This window comes from Bufo gargarizans, chromosome 1, assembly GCF_014858855.1.
Source record: "Bufo gargarizans isolate SCDJY-AF-19 chromosome 1, ASM1485885v1, whole genome shotgun sequence".
Classification (NCBI taxonomy): Eukaryota; Metazoa; Chordata; class Amphibia; order Anura; family Bufonidae; genus Bufo; species Bufo gargarizans.
In genome coordinates, this window is record NC_058080.1 from 759,646,575 (window position 1) to 759,666,170 (window position 19,596).

The 19,596-nt window shown below is 40.9% G+C and overlaps 1 protein-coding gene across 1 annotated transcript; it reads right to left on the reverse strand.

Moving 5' to 3' along the window:
- Positions 1-10,520: 10,520 nt before the first annotated feature.
- On the reverse strand, positions 10,521-12,879 carry LOC122938314 (gastrula zinc finger protein XlCGF17.1-like). Its single transcript, XM_044293742.1, has one exon. The coding sequence runs from the start codon at positions 12,345-12,347 to the stop codon at positions 11,295-11,297; it is 1,053 nt and encodes a 350-aa protein (XP_044149677.1). The 5' UTR covers positions 12,348-12,879; the 3' UTR covers positions 10,521-11,294.
- Between the last annotated feature and the right edge of the window lie 6,717 nt (positions 12,880-19,596).

Genomic DNA, 19,596 nt, shown 5'->3' on the forward strand with positions numbered 1-19,596 from the left:
GGGGCTGCTTTGCTGCGTCTGGCACAGGGTGTCTTGAATCTGTGCAGGGTACAATGAAATCTCAAGACTATCAAGGAATTCTAGAGAGAAATGTACTAGCCAGTGTCAGAAAGCTTGGTCTCAGTCGCAGGTCATGGGTCTTGCAACAGGACAATGACCCAAAACACACCGCTAAAAACACCCAAGAATGGCTAAGAGGAAAAAATTGGACTATTCTAAAGTGGCCTTCTATGAGCCCTGACCTCAATCCTATTGAGCATCTTTGGAAGGAGCTGAAACATGCAGTCTGGAAAAGGCACCCTTCAAACCGGACACAACTGGAGCAGTTTGCTCATGAGGAGTGGGCCAAAATACCTGCTGAGAGGTGCAGATGTCTCATTGACAGTTACAGGAAGCGTTTGATTGCAGTGATTGCCTCAAAAGGTTGCGCAACAAAATATTAAGTTAGGGGTACCATCATTTTTGTCCATGCCTGTTTCATGAGTTTATTTTTTTACATAATTCTGTTGAAGCATGGTTGAAAAACAATGTCTGACTTTCATTGGTTAACATTTATAGAATTTTAATTTATTATTACTTTTGTCAGATTAAAGTTATTTCTGTGACCATTGTGACTTTTTCTTTCATTGACCAAAGGGTACCAACAATTTTGTCCACGTCTGTATATATATATATAATACCGCAAATGGTGCAGCAGCACAGTCAGACGTTGTGCACTGGGTGCAATATTCCTCAGAGAGGCTGGCTTATCCTCCAACATATATATTCACCAAATGAAGAGGCAGCACTTCCAGTTATTGGTGATAGGGTGACGACCCCAAACTTTATTCCCAGCAACGTTTCGGCCTTCTCACTGAGGCTTGACAAAGGCCTCAGTGAGAAGGCCGAAACGTTGCTGGGAATAAAGTTTGGGGTCGTCACCCTATCACCAATAACTGGAAGTGCTGCCTCTTCATTTGGTGAATATATATATATATATATATATAATACCGAGGACAATATACAGTATATATACTACAGAGGACACAATACTGTATACAGTTGCAAAAAAAAGTATCTGAACCCTTTGGAATGATATGGATTTCTGCACAAATTGGTCATAAAATGTGATCTGATCTTCATCTAAGTCACAACAATAGACAATCACAGTCTGCTTAACCTAATAACACACAAAGAATTACATGTTACCATGTTTTTATTGAACACACCATGTAAACATTCACAGTGCAGGTGGAAAAAGTATGTGAACCCTTGGATTTAATAACTGGTTGAACCTCCTTTGGCCTCAATAACTTCAACCAAACGTTTCCTGTAGTTGCAGATCAGACGTGCACAACGGTCAGGAGTAATTCTTGACCATTCCTCTTTACAGAACTGTTTCAGTTAAGCAATATTCTTGGGATGTCTGGTGTGAAATCGCTTTCTTGAGGTCATGCCACAGCATCTCAATCGAGTTAAGGTCAGGACTCTGACTGGGCCGCTCCAGGAGGCGTATTTTCTTCTGTTTAAGCCATTCTGTTTTTGATTTACTTCTGTGCTTTGGGTCGTTGTCCTGTTGCAACTCCCTCCTTCTGTTGAGCTTCAGCTGGTGGACAGATGGCCTTAAGTTTTCCTGCAAAATGTCTTGAAAACTTGGGAATTCATTTTTCCTTCGATGATAGCAATCCGTCCAGGCCCTGACGCAGCAAAGCAGCTCCAAACCATGATGCCCCCACCACCATACTTCACAGTCGGGATGAGGTTTTGATGTTGGTGTGCTGTGCCTCTTTTTCTCCACACATAGTGTTGTGTGTTTCTTCCAAACAACTCAACTTTGGTTTCATCTGTCCACAGAATATTTTGCCAGTACTGCTGTGGAACATCCAGGTGCTCTTGTGCAAACTATAAACATGCAGCAATGTTTTTTTTGGACAGCAGTGGCTTCCTCTGTGGTATCCTCCCATGAAATCCATTCTTGTTTAGAGATTTTTACGTATCGTAGATTCGCTAACAGGGATATAAGCATATGCCAGAGACTTTTGTTAGTCTTTAGCTGACACTTTAGGATTCTTCATCACCTCATTGAGCAGTCTGCGCTGTGCTCTTGCAGTCATCTTTATAGGACGGCCACTCATAGGGGAGAGTAGCAGCAGTGCTGAACTTTCTCCATTTATAGACAATTTGTCTTACCGTGGACCGATGAACAGCAAGGCTTTTGGAGATACTTTTATAACCCTTTCCAGCTTTATGCAAGTCAACAATTCTTAATCGTAGGTCTTCTGAGAGCTCTTTTGTGCGAGGCATCATTCACATCAGGCAATGCTTCTTGTGAAAAGAAAACCCAGAACTGGTGTGTGTTTTTATAGGGCAGGGCAGCTGTAACCAACACCTCCAATCTCATCTCATTGATTGGACTCCAGTTGGCTGACACCTCACTCCAATTAGCTATTGGAGATGTCATTAGTCTAGGGGTTCACATACATTTTCCACCTGCACTGTGAATGTTTACATGGTGTGTTCAATAAAAACATTGTAACATTTAATTCTTTGTGTGTTATTAGTTAAGCAGACTGTGATTGTCTATTGTTGTGACTTAGATGAAGATCAGATCGCATTTTATGACCAATTTGTGTAGAAATCCATATCATTCCAAAGTATTACCATACTTTTTCATACAACTGTATATACTACAGAAGACAGTATACTGTATATATACTACAGAGGACAGTATACTTGCTACAGATGGATCTGGCTATGTTGGAGGTTTGGGCAGAGAAGTGGCAGATGAGGTTTAACACTGACAAATGTAAGGTTATGTACATGGGAAGGAATAATGCAAGTCACCCGTACATACTAAATGGTAAAACACTGGGTAACACTGACATGGAAAAGGACTTAGGAATTTTAGTAGACAGCACACAAAGCTGTAGTGTCAGGCAGCTGCTGCCAAGGCCAATAAGATAATGGGTTGCATCAAAAGAGGCATAGATGGCAGTGATGAGAACATAGTCCTACCACTTTACAAATCACTAGTCAGACCACACATGGGGGACTGTGTACAGTCCTGGGCTCCTGTGAACAAGGCAAACATAGCAAAGCTAGAGAGGGTTCAGAGGAGGGCAACTAAAGTAATATCTGGAATAGGTGGACTACAGGACCCAGAGACTATCAAAATTAGGATTGTTTAAAGATGCTCTGACAGCATGATCAATGCCATTAAACCAGATACTGCCTGGTGGGGCTCATAATGCTGATTAAAACTATACATTTCTTTTGTCTGTATGCTAAATAGCTGCAGAGATATCTGTTCATATGCAATCAGTAGGTTTGAGCACCAGGGGACATAATCTTGGAGCACTGCTTCGTAACAACCCCTGCGCTATGCAGACTCTACCCTCCCTTTGATTGACATCAGTATGCTAAGGGCAAAGCCGTGTCCTGGCATCTACATATCATATATACTACTAACCTTACCACACTGAGATCTGCTCAGAAAGCTCATCTACATATCACTGCTTTATTTACAGACAATATATGATTATAAAGAAACCGGCAATATTTATTTATTCTCAATATCATAACAATCTAGACATTTATTATGAGTAAAATGTGGGGGAAAAATTATCTAAAGAAAAATCTGAAAATCTCTCCCAAGATTCCATCCAACGATCTCTACATGCTAAAATCAGGACTGCCCATCCCCACCCACACCACGCCAACTTTTTTAGACCTGGTGTGAGTAGGGGAAAAACAAAATCACAGATTGCGGTGCAAATAACCTTTGTGCCGCAATCTTTGTGTGCCACAATTAGGACATATTTATAATTGTAAATTACCCTAATAGTACATAGTGTATATGATATGTAGATGCTAGGAGATAGCTCTGCCCTCCGCATGCTGATATCTAGCCCTGTCGATAAAGAGGAGGGGAAGTGTGCAAAGCAAAAGGGAATGTGACAAAGCAGTGCTCCAAGGACTCAGCCCTGCCTTCTGGTGCTCAAAGTTACTAATTTGCATATAAATAGAAAAATGCTGATATCTTATCTATGTTTAGCGTACAGACAAAAGAAAAGTATTGTTTTAATCAGCATAATGGCCCTTACCAGGCAGTGTGCCAGGTATAATAGGGTTAATCATGCTGACAAAACCTCTTAAACCCGTAGGATACCAGCCCTGTACATGTAAGGCACTGGAATCTGGGACAGAAATCCCAGCGCCATACAGCTACGGTGATCCGATCAGCTGCAGGAGTTAGGTAGTCACGGATAGCCGAACACCTGCTTATGCGCCGGCATCAGTGAAAACACCAATGCCGGCACCTTAACCCTTCCTTAGGCATCGTGGCTGCCTTCCGTCAGAGCCTGTGAGATTCAGCCCCCTGGAGCTCACAGGTAGGAATCTGTAAGTGTATTACAGTGAGTAATACACTTACAGCCAATGCATTACAATACAGAAGTATTGTAATGCATTGTAAAGGGGATCAGACCCCCAAAAGTTGAAATCCCAGAGTGGGACAAAAATAAGGTGAAAAAAAGTAAAAAAAAAAAAAAGTTTTACAAAAAAATTCAAGTAAAAAAAAAAAAGCATCCTTTTTCCAAAAGAAAGTAAAAAAAAATTGTCAAAGAAAGGGAAAAAAAATGAAAAGTAGACATATTAGATATTGCCATGTCCGTATTGACTGATTCTATAAAAATATCACATGATCCACCCCATCAGGTGAACGCCATAAAAAAATAAAATGAAAACAGTGTCATAAAAGCCATTTTCTGGTCACCTTGCCCCACAAAAAGTGTAATGCTAAGTGATCAAAAAGTCTTATGTACCCCAAAATGGTACCAAACAGTTATCACATCCCACAAAAAATGAGCCCCTACTTAAGACAATTGCCCAAAAAATAATAAAAATAGGACTTTCAGAAAATATCAACACAAACAAGATTTGATTCTGTTCAAAAATGATTTCCCTGTGTAAAACTTAACAAAAATAAAAATGATAGACATATTAGGTATCACCCCATGCGTAACAACCTGCTCTATAAAAAATATCACATTATATGCCCCCTCAGGTAAATGCTGTAAAAAATAAACATAAAAACTATGCAATTTTTTTCACCTAGCGATACCAACCAATCAAAAAGTCTTATGTATCCCACAATGGTACCAATCAAACTGTCATATCATCTCGTAAAAAACTGGGCCCCACATAAAACAATTCTATACATCAAAATCTGCGCTGCAAAAGCCATATGGCTTTCCTTCCGTTCTGAGTCCTGCCATGTGCCCCCACAGCAGTTTACCACCACATATGGGGTGTTGCTGTATTCAGGAGAAAATGGGTAACAAATCATGGGGTGCTTTTTCTCCTGTTACCCCTTGTGAAAATGAAAAATTTAGGGCTAAAGCAACATTTTATTGGAAGAAACAAAACTTTTCATTTTTACAGCCAAGAGTTTCCAAATTCCGTAAACCGCTTAGGGGTTCAAAGTGCTTAGTACCCCCTTAATATATTCTATTATATTATATAAGGGGTGTAGTTTTCAAACTGGGATCACTTTTTGAGGGTTTCCACTGTAGGGGTACGTCAGGTTCTTTTCAAATACAAAATGTCGCCTAAAAACAGTCTAGCGAAATCTACCTCCAAAATCCATATGGCGCGCCTTTCCTTCTGACCACTGACATATGCCCCGACAGCAGTTTACTACCACATATGGGGAATTTCTGTAAACTGCAGAATCAGCGTGATATATATTGACGTTTATTTTGTTGTTAACCCTTGCTGTGTTGCAAGAAAAAATTGATTAACATAAAAAAATCTACCAATAAAGTAAAAATTTTTAATTTCCTCTCCATCTTCCTTTAAGGCTAGGTCTGCACGACAGATAGGGCAGAACTACACTGCAACATTTGTCGCGTGACAATTTTTATAATAAAAGTCTATGGTGTCGCACTCGAATAGATTTTTTGCGACTGTCGCGTCGCAGCATGTCGCAGTGCGACACCATAGACTATCATTATAAAAATTGTCGTGCGACAAATGTCGTTGTGTAGACCTAGCCTAATTGTTGTGGAACACCTCAAGGGTTAAAGATTGTAACATCAGTTTAGAATAATTTGAGGGGTTTAGTTTCTAAAATGAGGTCATTTATGGGTGGTTTCCATTATGTTAGCCCCTCAAAATCACTTTATAATTGAATTGGTGCTTAAAAAAATGGTTTGGGAAATTTTGTTGAAAATGAAAAAAAAAAAAGCTTCTAAATTTCCGAGCTTTCTAACGTCCTAAAAAAAGAAAATTACATTTACAAAATTATGCCAACATAAAGCAGACATATGGGCAATGTTGACTGATAACCATTTTATGGAGGTATAACTTAAAAGTAAAAAAAAACAAATTTTGTAAATTTTGACTTTTTCCTGATTTTTTGTGCATTTTGGATTATTTTATAAAGGAAGGTAAAATATATCGACTCAAATTTACCACTGTCATGAAGTATACAACGTGTCACAAGAAAAATCTCAGAATGGCTTGGATAAGTAAAAGCGTTCTAAAGTTATTACCATATAAAGTCACATATGTCAGACTTGCAAAAATCAGCCTGGGATTTAAGGTGAAAAGTGGCCCGGTACTGAAAGGGTTAAAAGATACCAGAGAGGAGATCAAATAACCATGTATAAATATATCAGGGGTCAATGCAGAGATCACCCCTATCATCTATTTGTATGCCATGGCTGTGACAAGGGGACTTATCTATGTCTACTGTAAGAGCAGTGAGACTATGGAGCTCTCTGCCACGGGGGAAGGGGGGCTTGAACAAACTAAAAGAGTTTAAGAGGGGCCTGGATGTATTTCTGGAGTTAAATAATATCATAGGTTATACACACTAGTATTCTGGTGATTGGTAGTTGATCAAGGAAGTTATTCTGCCTGATTGTAGCCCCTAAAATTAGAAAAATTGGCTTCTACCATGTTTTTTTGCCTTCCTCTAGATGCATTTTGTAGAAAAAATTGACTCAAGTGGATGGACATATGTCTTTCTTCAGACTTACAAGCTATATTACTACATTACTATGTATGTTGATCTTTTTTCAGTATGCCAAGGGAGTCAAGAATCAGACCACCTACCAGTCTGAAGATCCTGAGAATAGATCGATTCCATGAAACCCGAATATCTGTGAATAACTGGAGTTAAAATTTAGTTTTTGCTCCTATAGCATTTCCCAGATTCCAGCAATCTGTATGCAAACTGATACCATTTGTAGACGATCCCGGAAGCAGATCCGTCTCACAAATGCATTGCAATACCGTATTTAACTTTTTCGCAAAACTGGATCCGTTTTACCGGAACACTTGTGGCCGGATCCGGCATTAATGCATTTCAATGTATAATAACTGCCGGATACGGAATTCTGGCAAGTGTTCTGGAATTTTGGAAGGAGAAAAAAACCTGCAGCATGCTGTGGCATTTTCTCCATCCAAAAACTGTACAGTGACTGAACTGAAGACATCCCTGATGCATACTGAACGTATTGCTCTACATTCAGAATGCATTAGGATAAAACTGATCATTTTTTTCTGGTATTGAGCCCCTAGGATGAAACGCAATACCGGAATAGTTTAACGTAAGTGAATGTACCCTAACATGGTTTCCTTTTATCTAAGTTTTAGAATTTGATTTCCTTACAAAACATTTTTCCCATATTATTATTATTTATTATTAAAGTGCCATTCATTCCCATAGCGCTGTACATATGATAAGGGGCATGGACATACATAATACAGACAATTGCACTAAGCATAAACAAGACGAGTCACAAACTGGTACAGAAGGAGAGAGAGCCCTGCCCATGAGGGCTTACAATCTACATGGAATGGGAGAAAGACACAGTAGGTGAGGGTAAGGTTGGTCATGGCGGTATAGAGGCAGCAGGGTCACTGGTTGTAGACTTGTCTGAAGAGGTGGGTTTTTAGGTTTCTTTTAAAGGATTCCACATTAGGTGAGCGTCTGATATGTTGAAGTAGCAAGTTCCAGAGTGTGGGGGGATGCATAGGGAGAAATCTTGGAGGCGATTGTGGGAAGAGGTGATAAGAGGAGAGGAGGAGGTCTTGTGAGGATCGGATATGCATGTGGGGATGTATCGGGAAAGTAGCTCAGAGATGTAGGGAGGGGACAGGTTGTGGACGGCCTTGTATGTATTTGTTAGTATTTTGAAGTGAATTCAGTGGGCAGTGGGGAGCCAGTGAAGAGATTGGCAGAGGAGTAACAGGGTGAAAGGTGGATTAGTCAGGCAGCAGAGTTAGGCCGAATGCACACGGCCGTGAGCGGTCCGTGGAACCGCGGCCTGGATTCCTGCTGAGAGCAGGAGTGCACGGCGTCATTGGTTGCTATGACGCCGTGCGCTCCCTGCTGCCGCCGCACTACATTAATACACTGGTATGATCTATACCAGTGTATTACTGTACTGTGGCGGCAGCAGGGAGCGCACGGCGTCATAGCAACCAATGACGCCGTGCGCTCCTGCTCTCAGCAGGAATCCAGGCCGCGGTTCCACGGACCGCTCACGGCCGTGAAAAACGGCCGTGTGCATTCGGCCTTAAGGATAGATTGGAGGGGCGCGAGAGTGCTAGATGGAAGACCACAGAGGATTATGTTGCAGTAGTCTAGGCGGGAGATGATGAGGGCATGTACAAACATTTTTGCACAGGGGTGTGGAATTCCTATCGCCCGACGCCCGGGACATGCAGTTCCGGGCGCCGGGCAGGTAGTTTGTGCAGGCAGCTTAGCCCTGCGGGCAAGTAGCAGGGCTGACTGATCCGATCCGTTTGAAACGGCTCAGCTCAGTCACACAGACAATGCAGAGACGCTGGCAGCAGGGAGGAGCCTGAGGGAGGGACGGGGAGGAGCGTAATATGATCTTAGAGTGGAAGCTGGCTTCTGCCAGCCCCTCCCCTCCCCGCCCACCAACCAATCACCGACCAGAGCTGAGGGGGCAGGGCAAGCACACTAGCAGCTCTGAGTCGTCTGAGTCACACAGGGGAGTCTAAGAATAGAAATGAATCGAATGAGTCACAAGTTAAAAGAATCTAAAGATCCGACTTAGTTTGTGACTCATTCGATTCTTTGAGTTAAAAGAGCCAAGAGCCGTGAGTCAGAGTGTAGAGCAGTTTACACTGAGGCTGGCTGCTTTTGTTGCAGCAGTGATAAGATTAAGGGATAGGAGAAGTGACAGATGACACAAGAGTTTACATTACAGGTTGAATTAAATTAACCCTTTAGGATCAAATTGGCTTGTCAGGAGATATATATGTTAAAGGCATCTCATTCAGTTAAGTAGCTATATAGCTAAGGGTGGGTTCACATCACTTCACTTGGTTCATTGTACTAATATCAGTGTCAGACTGTTGTCACTGTGGGTAACAATGCACATTGCACACCACAGTGACAGCTTCTGACTCCTGAGTCCTCCTGTCCAGCGTCAGCCTCAGCTTCCCTTCACTATCCCTATAATAAATCACTCTTCCTGATCCTGACTCGCTCATTACTAATTAGAGAGCTGAAGAGCCGACTGCACTGAGTCAGCAGCAGCAAGTGATTGTGAATCGACTGTATAGCATCTGCGCATGCGCATCGGCACCTAGAGTCTTCGGTTCACTTGCGAGTCAGCTCTGCAGTCAGTGACTCAGCAAGTGAACCGAAGATCCGATTCATGAATCGGTTCATTTGAATGAGCTGATTCAAATGAACCGATTCACCTAAAAGATCCGAACTTCCCATCACTAGTTATCAGCGCTCCTGTGCAGGTCGGAAGTCGGGCGCCACGGGCCGGAAGTCAGCTCCCAGCGGAGGCACACGTTAGTCAGCGGCTGTAGTAGGAGCTCCTGTCATGGTGGCAGCCTGTGCCGTGATAGATAGCCCAGCAGGTAGTGTGTGTGGTGACTGCTCTGGGTCAGCTATGCTCTGCTGTCAGGCTGCCGCTCTGCTTCTTCTCCCTGGCATTGAAGTGTCAATAGGAGTGCTGCCAGGTTCCAACTTCCAGCCACTCACCCTCCATGAATAGGGGGGGGGGGGGAGACTTCCCCATACTGGCATGTACATTAAAGGGATTCACTGCCCCAGTATGGCATGTACATTAAAGGGATTCACTGGCCCAGTATGGCATGTACATTAAAGGGATTCACTGGCCCAGTATGGCATGTACATTAAAGGGATTCACTGCCCCAGTATGGCATGTACATTAAAGGGATTCACTGGCCTAGTATGGCATGTACATTAAAGGGATTCACTGGCCCAGTATGGCATGTACATTAAAGGGATTCACTGGCCCAGTATGGCATGTACATTAAAGGGATTCACTGCCCCAGTATGGCATGTACATTAAAGGGATTCACTTAAATATGGTTTTGATTTAAAATTACTTTTTGTATCAGGACAAGTAGATTGTCATGAGGGACAAGTAGATTGAGACCCCGCTTTAGTCCTTCGACAAGTAGTTTTTTTAAAAATTTCCACACCCCTGTTGCAGATTCAAAGTTAAGGAAAGCGCGGATGCGGGAGATGTTTTTTAGTTGGAGGCAGCAGGTGGTGGAAAGGGCTTGGATGTGCAGTTGGAATGAGAGGGCAGAATCCAATGAATTCTGTTTTATCCGTGTTAAGTTTTAGGAAGTGAGAGTAGAAGAAGGATGATATAGAAGATAGACATTATGGGATTCTGGATAATAAGGTGGTGATGTCTGGACCAGAGAGGTAGATTTGTGTGTCGTCAGCATAAGAGTGATACTGAAAGCCATAGGACTCTATGAGATGTCCCAGGCCAAAAGCGTAAATAGAGAAGAGCAGGGGTCCTAGGACAAAGCCATGCGGGACACCAACAAAGCGGGAATGAGGCGAGGAGGTGGTGTGAGAGTGGGAGACGCTAAACGTCCAGTATGTGTGGTATGATGTGATCCAGGAGAGGGCCAGGTCAGTGATGCCAAGAGATGAGAGAGTTTCAACAGAAGGGCGTGGTCGACAGCGTCAAAGACAGAGGACAGGTCATGGAGAAGGAGTACAGAGTAATGTTTTTTGGTTTTGGCTGTTAGTAGGTCATTAATGACTTTGGTAACGGCAGTCTCAGTCGAGTGGTGGGAGCAGGAAGTCGAGTGGTGGGGGCAGGAGGAAAGGTGAGAGGACAGTTTCGAATGGACATGTTGTTCAAGTAGCTTTGAGGCATACGGAAGTGACATCAAATCTGCTTCTCTCCTGTGTGACTTGTCTGATGTTCCTTAAGTTCTGCTTTAGATATAAAACATTTCCCACATTCTGAGCACGAAAATAGCTTCTCTCATGTGTGACTTCTCTCATGTCTAACCAGATTTGACTTATCTGTAAAACTTTTCCCACATTCTGAACATGAATAGGGTTTCTCTCCTGTATGAATTCTCTCATGTGTAACAAGATTTGATTTTTGTTTAAAACATTTGCCACATTCTGAACATGAAAATGGCCTCTCAGCTGTATGATTTCGCTCATGTGTAATAAGATATGATTTTTGTTTAAAACATTTCCCACATTCTGAACACGAGTATGTTTTCTCTGCTGTGTGATGTTTCTTGTGTGTAACAAGATGAGATTTATTTGAAAAGCACTTCCTACATTCTGAACAAGAGTATGGCATTTCCATTGTGTGAATTCTCTCATGACTAACAAGACTAGATTTCTGTGTAAAAGATTTTTCACATTCTGAACATGAATATGGTTTTTTTCCTGTGTGACTTCTCTCATGCCTACGAAGATTTGATTTCTCTGTAAAGCACTTTCCACATTCTGAACATGAATATGGCTTCTCTCCTGTGTGAATTCTCTCATGAATAACAAGACTTGGTTTATCTATAAAGCATTTCCCACATTCTGAACATGAATATGGTTTCTCACCTGTGTGATTTCTCTCATGTCTATGAAGATTTGATTTCTCTGCAAAGCACTTCCCACATTCTGAACAGGAATACGGCTTCTCTCCTGTGTGAATTCTCTCATGTTTAACAAGATCTGATTTTTGATTAAAACATTTCCCACATTCTGAACATGAATATGGCTTCTCCCCTGTGTGACTTCTGTCATGTTTAACAAGATGTGATTTCTGCGTAAAACATTTCCCACATATTGAACATGAATATGGTTTTTCTCCCGTGTGACATTTTTTATGTCTAAGAAGATTTGATTTCTCTGTAAAACACTTATCACATTCTGAACACGAATATGGCTTCTCTACTGTGTGAATTCTCTCTTGGGCAACAAGGTCTGATGTTTGTGTAAAACTTTTCCCATATTGTGTAGATGAATGTGGTTTCTCTCCTGTGTGACTTTTCTCATGAATAAGAAGACTTGGTTTATCCATAAAGTATTTTCCACTTTCTGAACACGAATACGGTTTTTCTCCTATGTGACTTCTCTCATGTCTAAGAAGATTTGACGTCTCTGTAAAGCGCTTCCCACATTTTGAACATGAATATGGCTTCTCTCCTGTGTGAATTCTCTTATGTTTAACAAGATCTGACTTTTGTGCAAAACATTTCCCACACTCTGAACATGAATATGTTTTTTCTCCTGTGTGACATCTCGTATGTCTAAGAAGATTTGATTTCCCTGTAAAGCACTTATCACATTCTGAACACGAATAAGGCTTCTCTCCTATGTGGATTCTCTCATGGACAACAAGGTCTGATGTTTGTGATTTTTTGTTCCCACATTCTGAAAATGAATATGGTTTTTCTCCTATGTGACTTCTCGTATGAATAACAAGACTTGCTTTATCTTTAAAGCATCTCCCACATTCTGAACATGAATATGGTTTCTCACCTGTGTGAATTCTCTCGTGTTTAACAAGATTTGATTTCTCTGTAAAGCACTTCCCACATTCTGAACATGAATACGGCTTCTCACCTGTGTGAACTCTCTCATGTTTAACAAGATCTGATTTTTGTGCAAAACATTTCCCACATTCTGAACATGAATATGGTTTTTCTCCCGTGTGACTTTTTTTATGTCTAAGAAGATTTGATTTCTCTGTAAAACACTTATCACATTCTGAACATGAATATGGCTTCTCTACTGTGTGAATTCTCTCTTGGGCAACAAGGTCTGATGTTTGTGTAAAACTTTTCCCATATTGTGTAGATGAATGTGGTTTCTCTCCTATATGACTTTTCTCATGAATAAGAAGACTTGGTTTATCCATAAAGTATTTTGCACATTCTGAACATGAATAAGTTTTTTCTCCTATGTGACTTCTCTCATGTCTAAGAAGATTTGACGTCTCTGTAAAGCGCTTCCCAGCATTTTGAACATGAATATGGCTTCTCTCCTGTGTGAATTCTCTTATGTTTAACAAGATCTGATTTTTGATTAAAACATTTCCCACATTCTGTACATGAGTATGGCTTCTCTCCTGTGTGAATTCTCTCATGTTTAACAAGATCTGATTTTTGATAAAAACATTTCTCACATTTTGAACATGAATACGGTTTTTTTCCTGTGTGACTTCTCTCATGTCTAAGAAGATTTGATTTCTCCGTAAAGCACTTCCCACATTCTGAACATGAATATGGTTTCTCGCTTGTGTGAATTCTTCTGTATGTATAAATGCCTGAGCTTTCTGAAAACTCTTTACCACACTGGAACCTTTTACCCCCTTTCTGACCTGTACTTGGCGTAACAATCTGTGATCGGTCAGGAGACGGTTCCTCATGATTAGGGGGATTATATAACAGATCTGTACTGTGAAGTCCTAAATGTACATTGACGTTTTCTCCTGAAGAGCCCTGCATGATATCTTCATCTTCTGCTTTATAATTTTGTGATAACATGATGTTTTCTTCAGAATTCTTACTGGGATTTTCTGTTAAGATAAAAAAATATATATATTTTTTTCCAAACTGCAAAAAAAACATATAACATTCCTATTAGGCTGGAATTAGATCCAGAAGTTACTACAGGTTAAAAAAAAATACACATGTAATTTCAGCCTTATAAAGCTTTCTATACACTGACAAAGTTCAGGATTCTGATCAGTCCCCACATTCCTCAACACAAACTGCATTGACTAGATTTCTTAGGTGGATTCGCTAAAAAAAAAAAAAAAAAGTCATAATGCCCACCTAGAGCTTAATTGTCAAGCACTTTTCAGTGCACCTACTCCACTGCTGCTACTGAACTTTCACACATGCTCAGTACAAGCTTCATTTTTCCTGGTTCTGCACTGAGATCCTCCATTTCCAGCAGCCATTTCAGTTGGAATTGCAGCTTCTAATTCCATCTACTGCTTATTTTCCTGCAGCCTGTACTGAGCATGTGTCAAATATCAGCAGCAAATTCCCAGTGGGCTGTGTTGTCTGGAACTTAAGTGAGTTGCCAGTTCTGGTGGCCCCTGTAATTTATATGATTTGCTGCCTGTGGTAGGCTCTTTAATCTGTATGACTTATCATTGCCATGTCACTCCATGACATCTTTTCTCCTCTACAGTCCTGACACGGGGGCCAACATGAAGATGTTCTGTGTGGTTGGCGCTAACATTATAGACTGATTGCTAGTTAGCCCCGCACATATTTTCTTAACTGTGTCCAGTTAAGGCTTCATTTGGTGGTTGAAAGAATTGCAATTTTTGTCCCATCTCACCTCCCAAAAAATCTAATTATGTTTCAAAAGTATTTACTGGTAATGTTGAACGGAAATACATAAATATGCAAGTGGATAAAGCAATAAAGTACAATAAAGAAAGCAAATAAAGGGGTTATCTGTAGAATAATGATAGGGGCTGTCTCCTCCCACCCCTCGGCGACTAGGGATATATGTAAAAGAGAGAGAAAGAAGAAAAAAACTCCACCCCTTCTTACAGTCATGGGGACAAAAAGTAGGGGACATAGCACAAATCATCCATAGATTCCATATCTTAGAGAACTGTTTTCTAGTTTCCGAGAGGGTCACTTTTCATAATTTGGTTAATTCTCTGGATAACTTCTAAGATGGATAAATAGGGGGCCTCTATCTGGAAGCAACATGTATGCACGCAACCATCAAAATATATAGTAAAAATTTATACATTGCATTAATATATAAGACCTAATAGGTAGACAGGAGCAGACAGAGGGACATATATGAACGACCTCAAACAGTCCTTTCTGAATAGTGGCCCGAAATTAATGAACTATAGGACAGGTCCATCATATGTGAAGGGTATTACCTGTCTCTTGGCATCCCCTAAAACAGGGATGCTCAACCTTCGGCCCTTCAGCTGTTGTAAAACTACAACTCCCACCATGCTCTGCTGTAGGCCGATAGCTGTTCAGGCATGCTGGGAGTTGTAGTTTTTCAACAGCTGGAAGGCCGCAGGTTGAGCATGCCTGCTCTAAAACATAAAGAAGAGAATGACTGATATATAATATGCAATCTGGAAGGTACCAATTGCACTCTATGAAGTACCTTCAGCAATGTTTCCGTCAACATCACCTGCCAACCTCCATTGCTGATCACTGTACAACATTCATTCCATTGTTCCAGAGTAAGAGTGTCCCCCATATTTCCATCAATACATACAAGTTTTAGAAAGAGTTGAATTGACCATGGAATAAATGAAAGAAAGGGATCCTTTTTCTACTGCTCTATACTGACCAAACCTCTAAAGGAGGTATATTCAACCATCTTATCTCTTGGAACTAAGGATGTTAAAAAAAATGGAAAAGTTCACTGGGTGGGGGAGAAAAGCAAGAAAGAAAATAGTCCCTGGATGTGAGTTTTGAGTTGAGCATGAAATCTCCAATCTGGCGTAGTTTGGCATGCTTCCACCAAAGAAAGATAATCTAGGTAGAAAAAGGCAGTTCTGGAATATAGGGAGCATCGTTGATGTTGTACCCTTTATTTTATATTTGAAATGGAATGTCTGCCCCGCTAGGGGAATGTCTGGGGCCCGCATCAAAGTTAGTGGACTCACTGGTGCTAGGAGATCAGACTCTAAAAGCACCCATTGTGGGGGATTAGAAGTTGCAGGTGTCATCCCCAGTTGAGATAACCAAGCCGCTATAATAATACCTGTAGAGGTGAGGCATAGAGAATCCTCCTATTTTTTTTATGGAGGTGCATAATTCATCTGGAGATCCAGGGGCGAATGTATGCCCATTTAAACCAGAAAATCTCATTTTGAAGGAGCTTCAGTGCAGAATCCGAAACAGGTACCAGAAGGTTTCTAAAATAATGTAGGATACAATGCAGTGTAACCATCTTCACAATATGGATTCTGCCCAACCAAGAAGAAAATTCCAGGAAATAAATTTTTGACCTAATTTTGGTATAAGGCGAACATATTTCCATTTAAAAATGGAATCAAGAGAGTTAGGTATATTTACCCCCAAATATGTTAAGTAATCATCTTAAGTTTTGAATCCAAAATGAACAGCGATCAACTCTTTGTGTCTGGGATGGCTTATTACAGTGTAAAACTTCAGATTTAGAAGTTTGAATATGTAGTCCTGACATATGACCAAAAACGGTGAGCCTATCTAATAAGTTGGGTAACGTGGTCACTGGATTAGGAACGGTAAACATGTCATCCGCAAAAAGATTAACTTCATGCAAACTCTCGTTAGCGATTATCTGCCGAAAAATCGGGCAGTGTAATACAGGCTTTAGACTTTGTATTAGCCCACTAGATAACGTTACATATTTTCCTCCGATTATCAGGGGCTTTTCTACCAGGGATGAATCCCACCTGGTCAGCGTGTATTAAAGAGGGGAGGAAACGATTTAGGCGGGTAGCCAATATGGAGGTGAAGATTTTCAAATCAATGTTAAGGAGTAGTTTTGAGCACGAATATTGAAATAGCAAATTTTTAGCGCAAATATCGCCACTTCGAGAATTCGCGAATATTTAGAATATAGTGCCATATATTTAGCATTTCTTTCCATCGGAACACATAATTCCTCTCTGCTTCTTGCTTGCGGGCCAATGAGAAGGAAGCAATGTCAAGTTCACAACAATACTTAGTGCACCAATCAGTAATCTGTAGTCAGACCTGCTAAAATGTGAAGTTGCACGTAGTGTGAAAAAAAATTCAAATCACTGCCGATTAGCGCAATCGCGAATATATTGGAGCACTTGACTATCTGCATATAAAGCTATTATAATGTTCTGCCGTGCCAACCATTTTCTCCAGTCTCAGGAAACTTATACCAGCTTGAAAAATGTAGCAAAAGTAACCCACGCCTGTATTTCATGTTATGAATTCACATTACGCGATTTTTACATTGCTGATTTATCGCATCCGATAAAATAATCTCGAATTCTCAAAATTCGCGATAATATGACGAATATTCTACAAAATATTTGTAATATCGAGAATTTGAATATAGCCCCTGCCGCTCATCACTATTAAGGAGGGATATTGAGCTATAATTTCCCGGGAGTGAGTGATCTTTGTCAGGTTTAGGAATTACTGTAATTAATGCAGTTTAAAGATCTGAAAGTAGTGGACCACCCTGCACCATATAATCATAGAAACTCTTCAAATGTGGCAAAAGAATCTTTAAATTTTTTTAAATAAAAAGTGAAGAGAACCCGTCCTCTTCCAGTGATTTCCCACTTTTCAAGGACATTACAGGGAGTGCAGAATTATTAGGCAAGTTGTATTTTTGAGGATTAATTTTATTATTGAACAACAACCATGTTCTCAATGAACCCAAAAAACTCATTAATATCAAAGCTGAATATTTTTGGAAGTAGTTTTTAGTTTGTTTTTAGTTTTAGCTAGTTTAGGGGGATATCTGTGTGTGCAGGTGACTATTACTGTGCATAATTATTAGGCAACTTAACAAAAAACTAATATATACCCATTTCAATTATTTATTTTTACCAGTGAAACCAATATAACATCTCAACATTCACAAATATACATTTCTGACATTCAAAAACAAAACAAAAACAAATCAGTGACCAATATAGCCACCTTTCTTTGCAAGGACACTCAAAAGCCTGCCATCCATGGATTCTGTCAGTGTTTTGATCTGTTCACCATCAACATTGCGTGCAGCAGCAACCACAGCCTCCCAGACACTGTTTTCCCTCCTTGTAAATCTCACATTTGATGATGGACCACAGGTTCTCAATGGGGTTCAGATCAGGTGAACAAGGAGGCCATGTCATTAGATTTTCTTCTTTTATACCCTTTCTTGCCAGCCACGTTGTGGAGTACTTGGACACGTGTGATGGAGCATTGTCCTGCATGAAAATCATGTTTTTCTTACCTTGCAGACTTCTTCCTGTACCACTGCTTGAAGAAGGTGTCTTCCAGAAACTGGCAGTAGGACTGGGAGTTGAGCTTGACTCCATCCTCAACCCAAAAAGGCCCCACAAGCTCATCTTTGATGATACCAGCCCAAACCAGTACTCCACCTCCACCTTGCTGGCGTCTGAGTCGGACTGGAGCTCTCTGCCCTTTACCAATCCAGCCATCTGGCCCATCAAGACTCACTCTCATTTCATCAGTCCATAAAACCTTAGAAAAATCAGTCTTGAGATATTTCTTGGCCCAGTCTTGACGTTTCAGCTTGTGTGTCTTGTTCAGTGGTGGTCGTCTTTCAGCCTTTCTTACCTTGGCCATGTCTCTGAGTATTGCACACCTTGTGCTTTTGGGCACTCCAGTGATGTTGCAGCTCTGAAATATGGCCAAACTGGTGGCAAGTGGCATCTTGGCAGCTGCACGCTTAACTTTTCTCAGTTCATGGGCAGTTATTTTGCGCCTTGGTTTTTCCACACGCTTCTTGCGACCCTGTTGACTATTTTGAATGAAACGCTTGATTGTTCGATGATCACGCTTCAGAAGCTTTGCAATTTTAAGAGTGCTGCATCCCTCTGCAAGATATCTCACTATTTTTGACTTTTCTGAGCCTGTCAAGTCCTTCTTTTGACCCATTTTGCCAAAGGAAAGGAAGTTGCCTAATAATTATGCACACCTGATATAGGGTGTTGATGTCATTAGACCACACCCCTTCTCATTACAGAGATGCACATCACCTAATATGCTTAATTGGTAGTAGGCTTTCGAGCCTATACAGCTTGGAGTAAGACAACATGCATAAAGAGGATGATGTGGTCAAAATACTCATTTGCCTAATAATTCTGCACGTAGTGTATGGTTGATTCTAGTTCCTCATCACTGATGGGGAGATTTAGGCCCCTTTCACATGGGCGAGTATTCCGCGCGGATACGATGCGCGAGTTGAACGCATTGCACCCGCAATGAATACCGACCCATTCATTTCTATGGGGCTGTTCACATGAGCGGTGATTTTCACTCATCACTTGTGCGTTGCGTGAAAATCGCAGCATACTCTATATTCTGCGTTTTTCACGTAACGCAGGCCCTATAGAAATGAATAGGGTTCCGTGAAAATGGCAAGCATCCGCAAGCAAGTGCGGATGCGGTGCAATTTTCACGCACGGTTGCTAGGAGACGATCGGGATGGAGACCCGATCATTATTATTTTCCCTTATAACATGGTTATAAGGGAAAATAATAGCAGTCTGAATACAGAATGCATAGTACAATAGCGCTGGAGGGGTTAAAAAATAATAAAAAATAATTTAACTCCCCTTAATC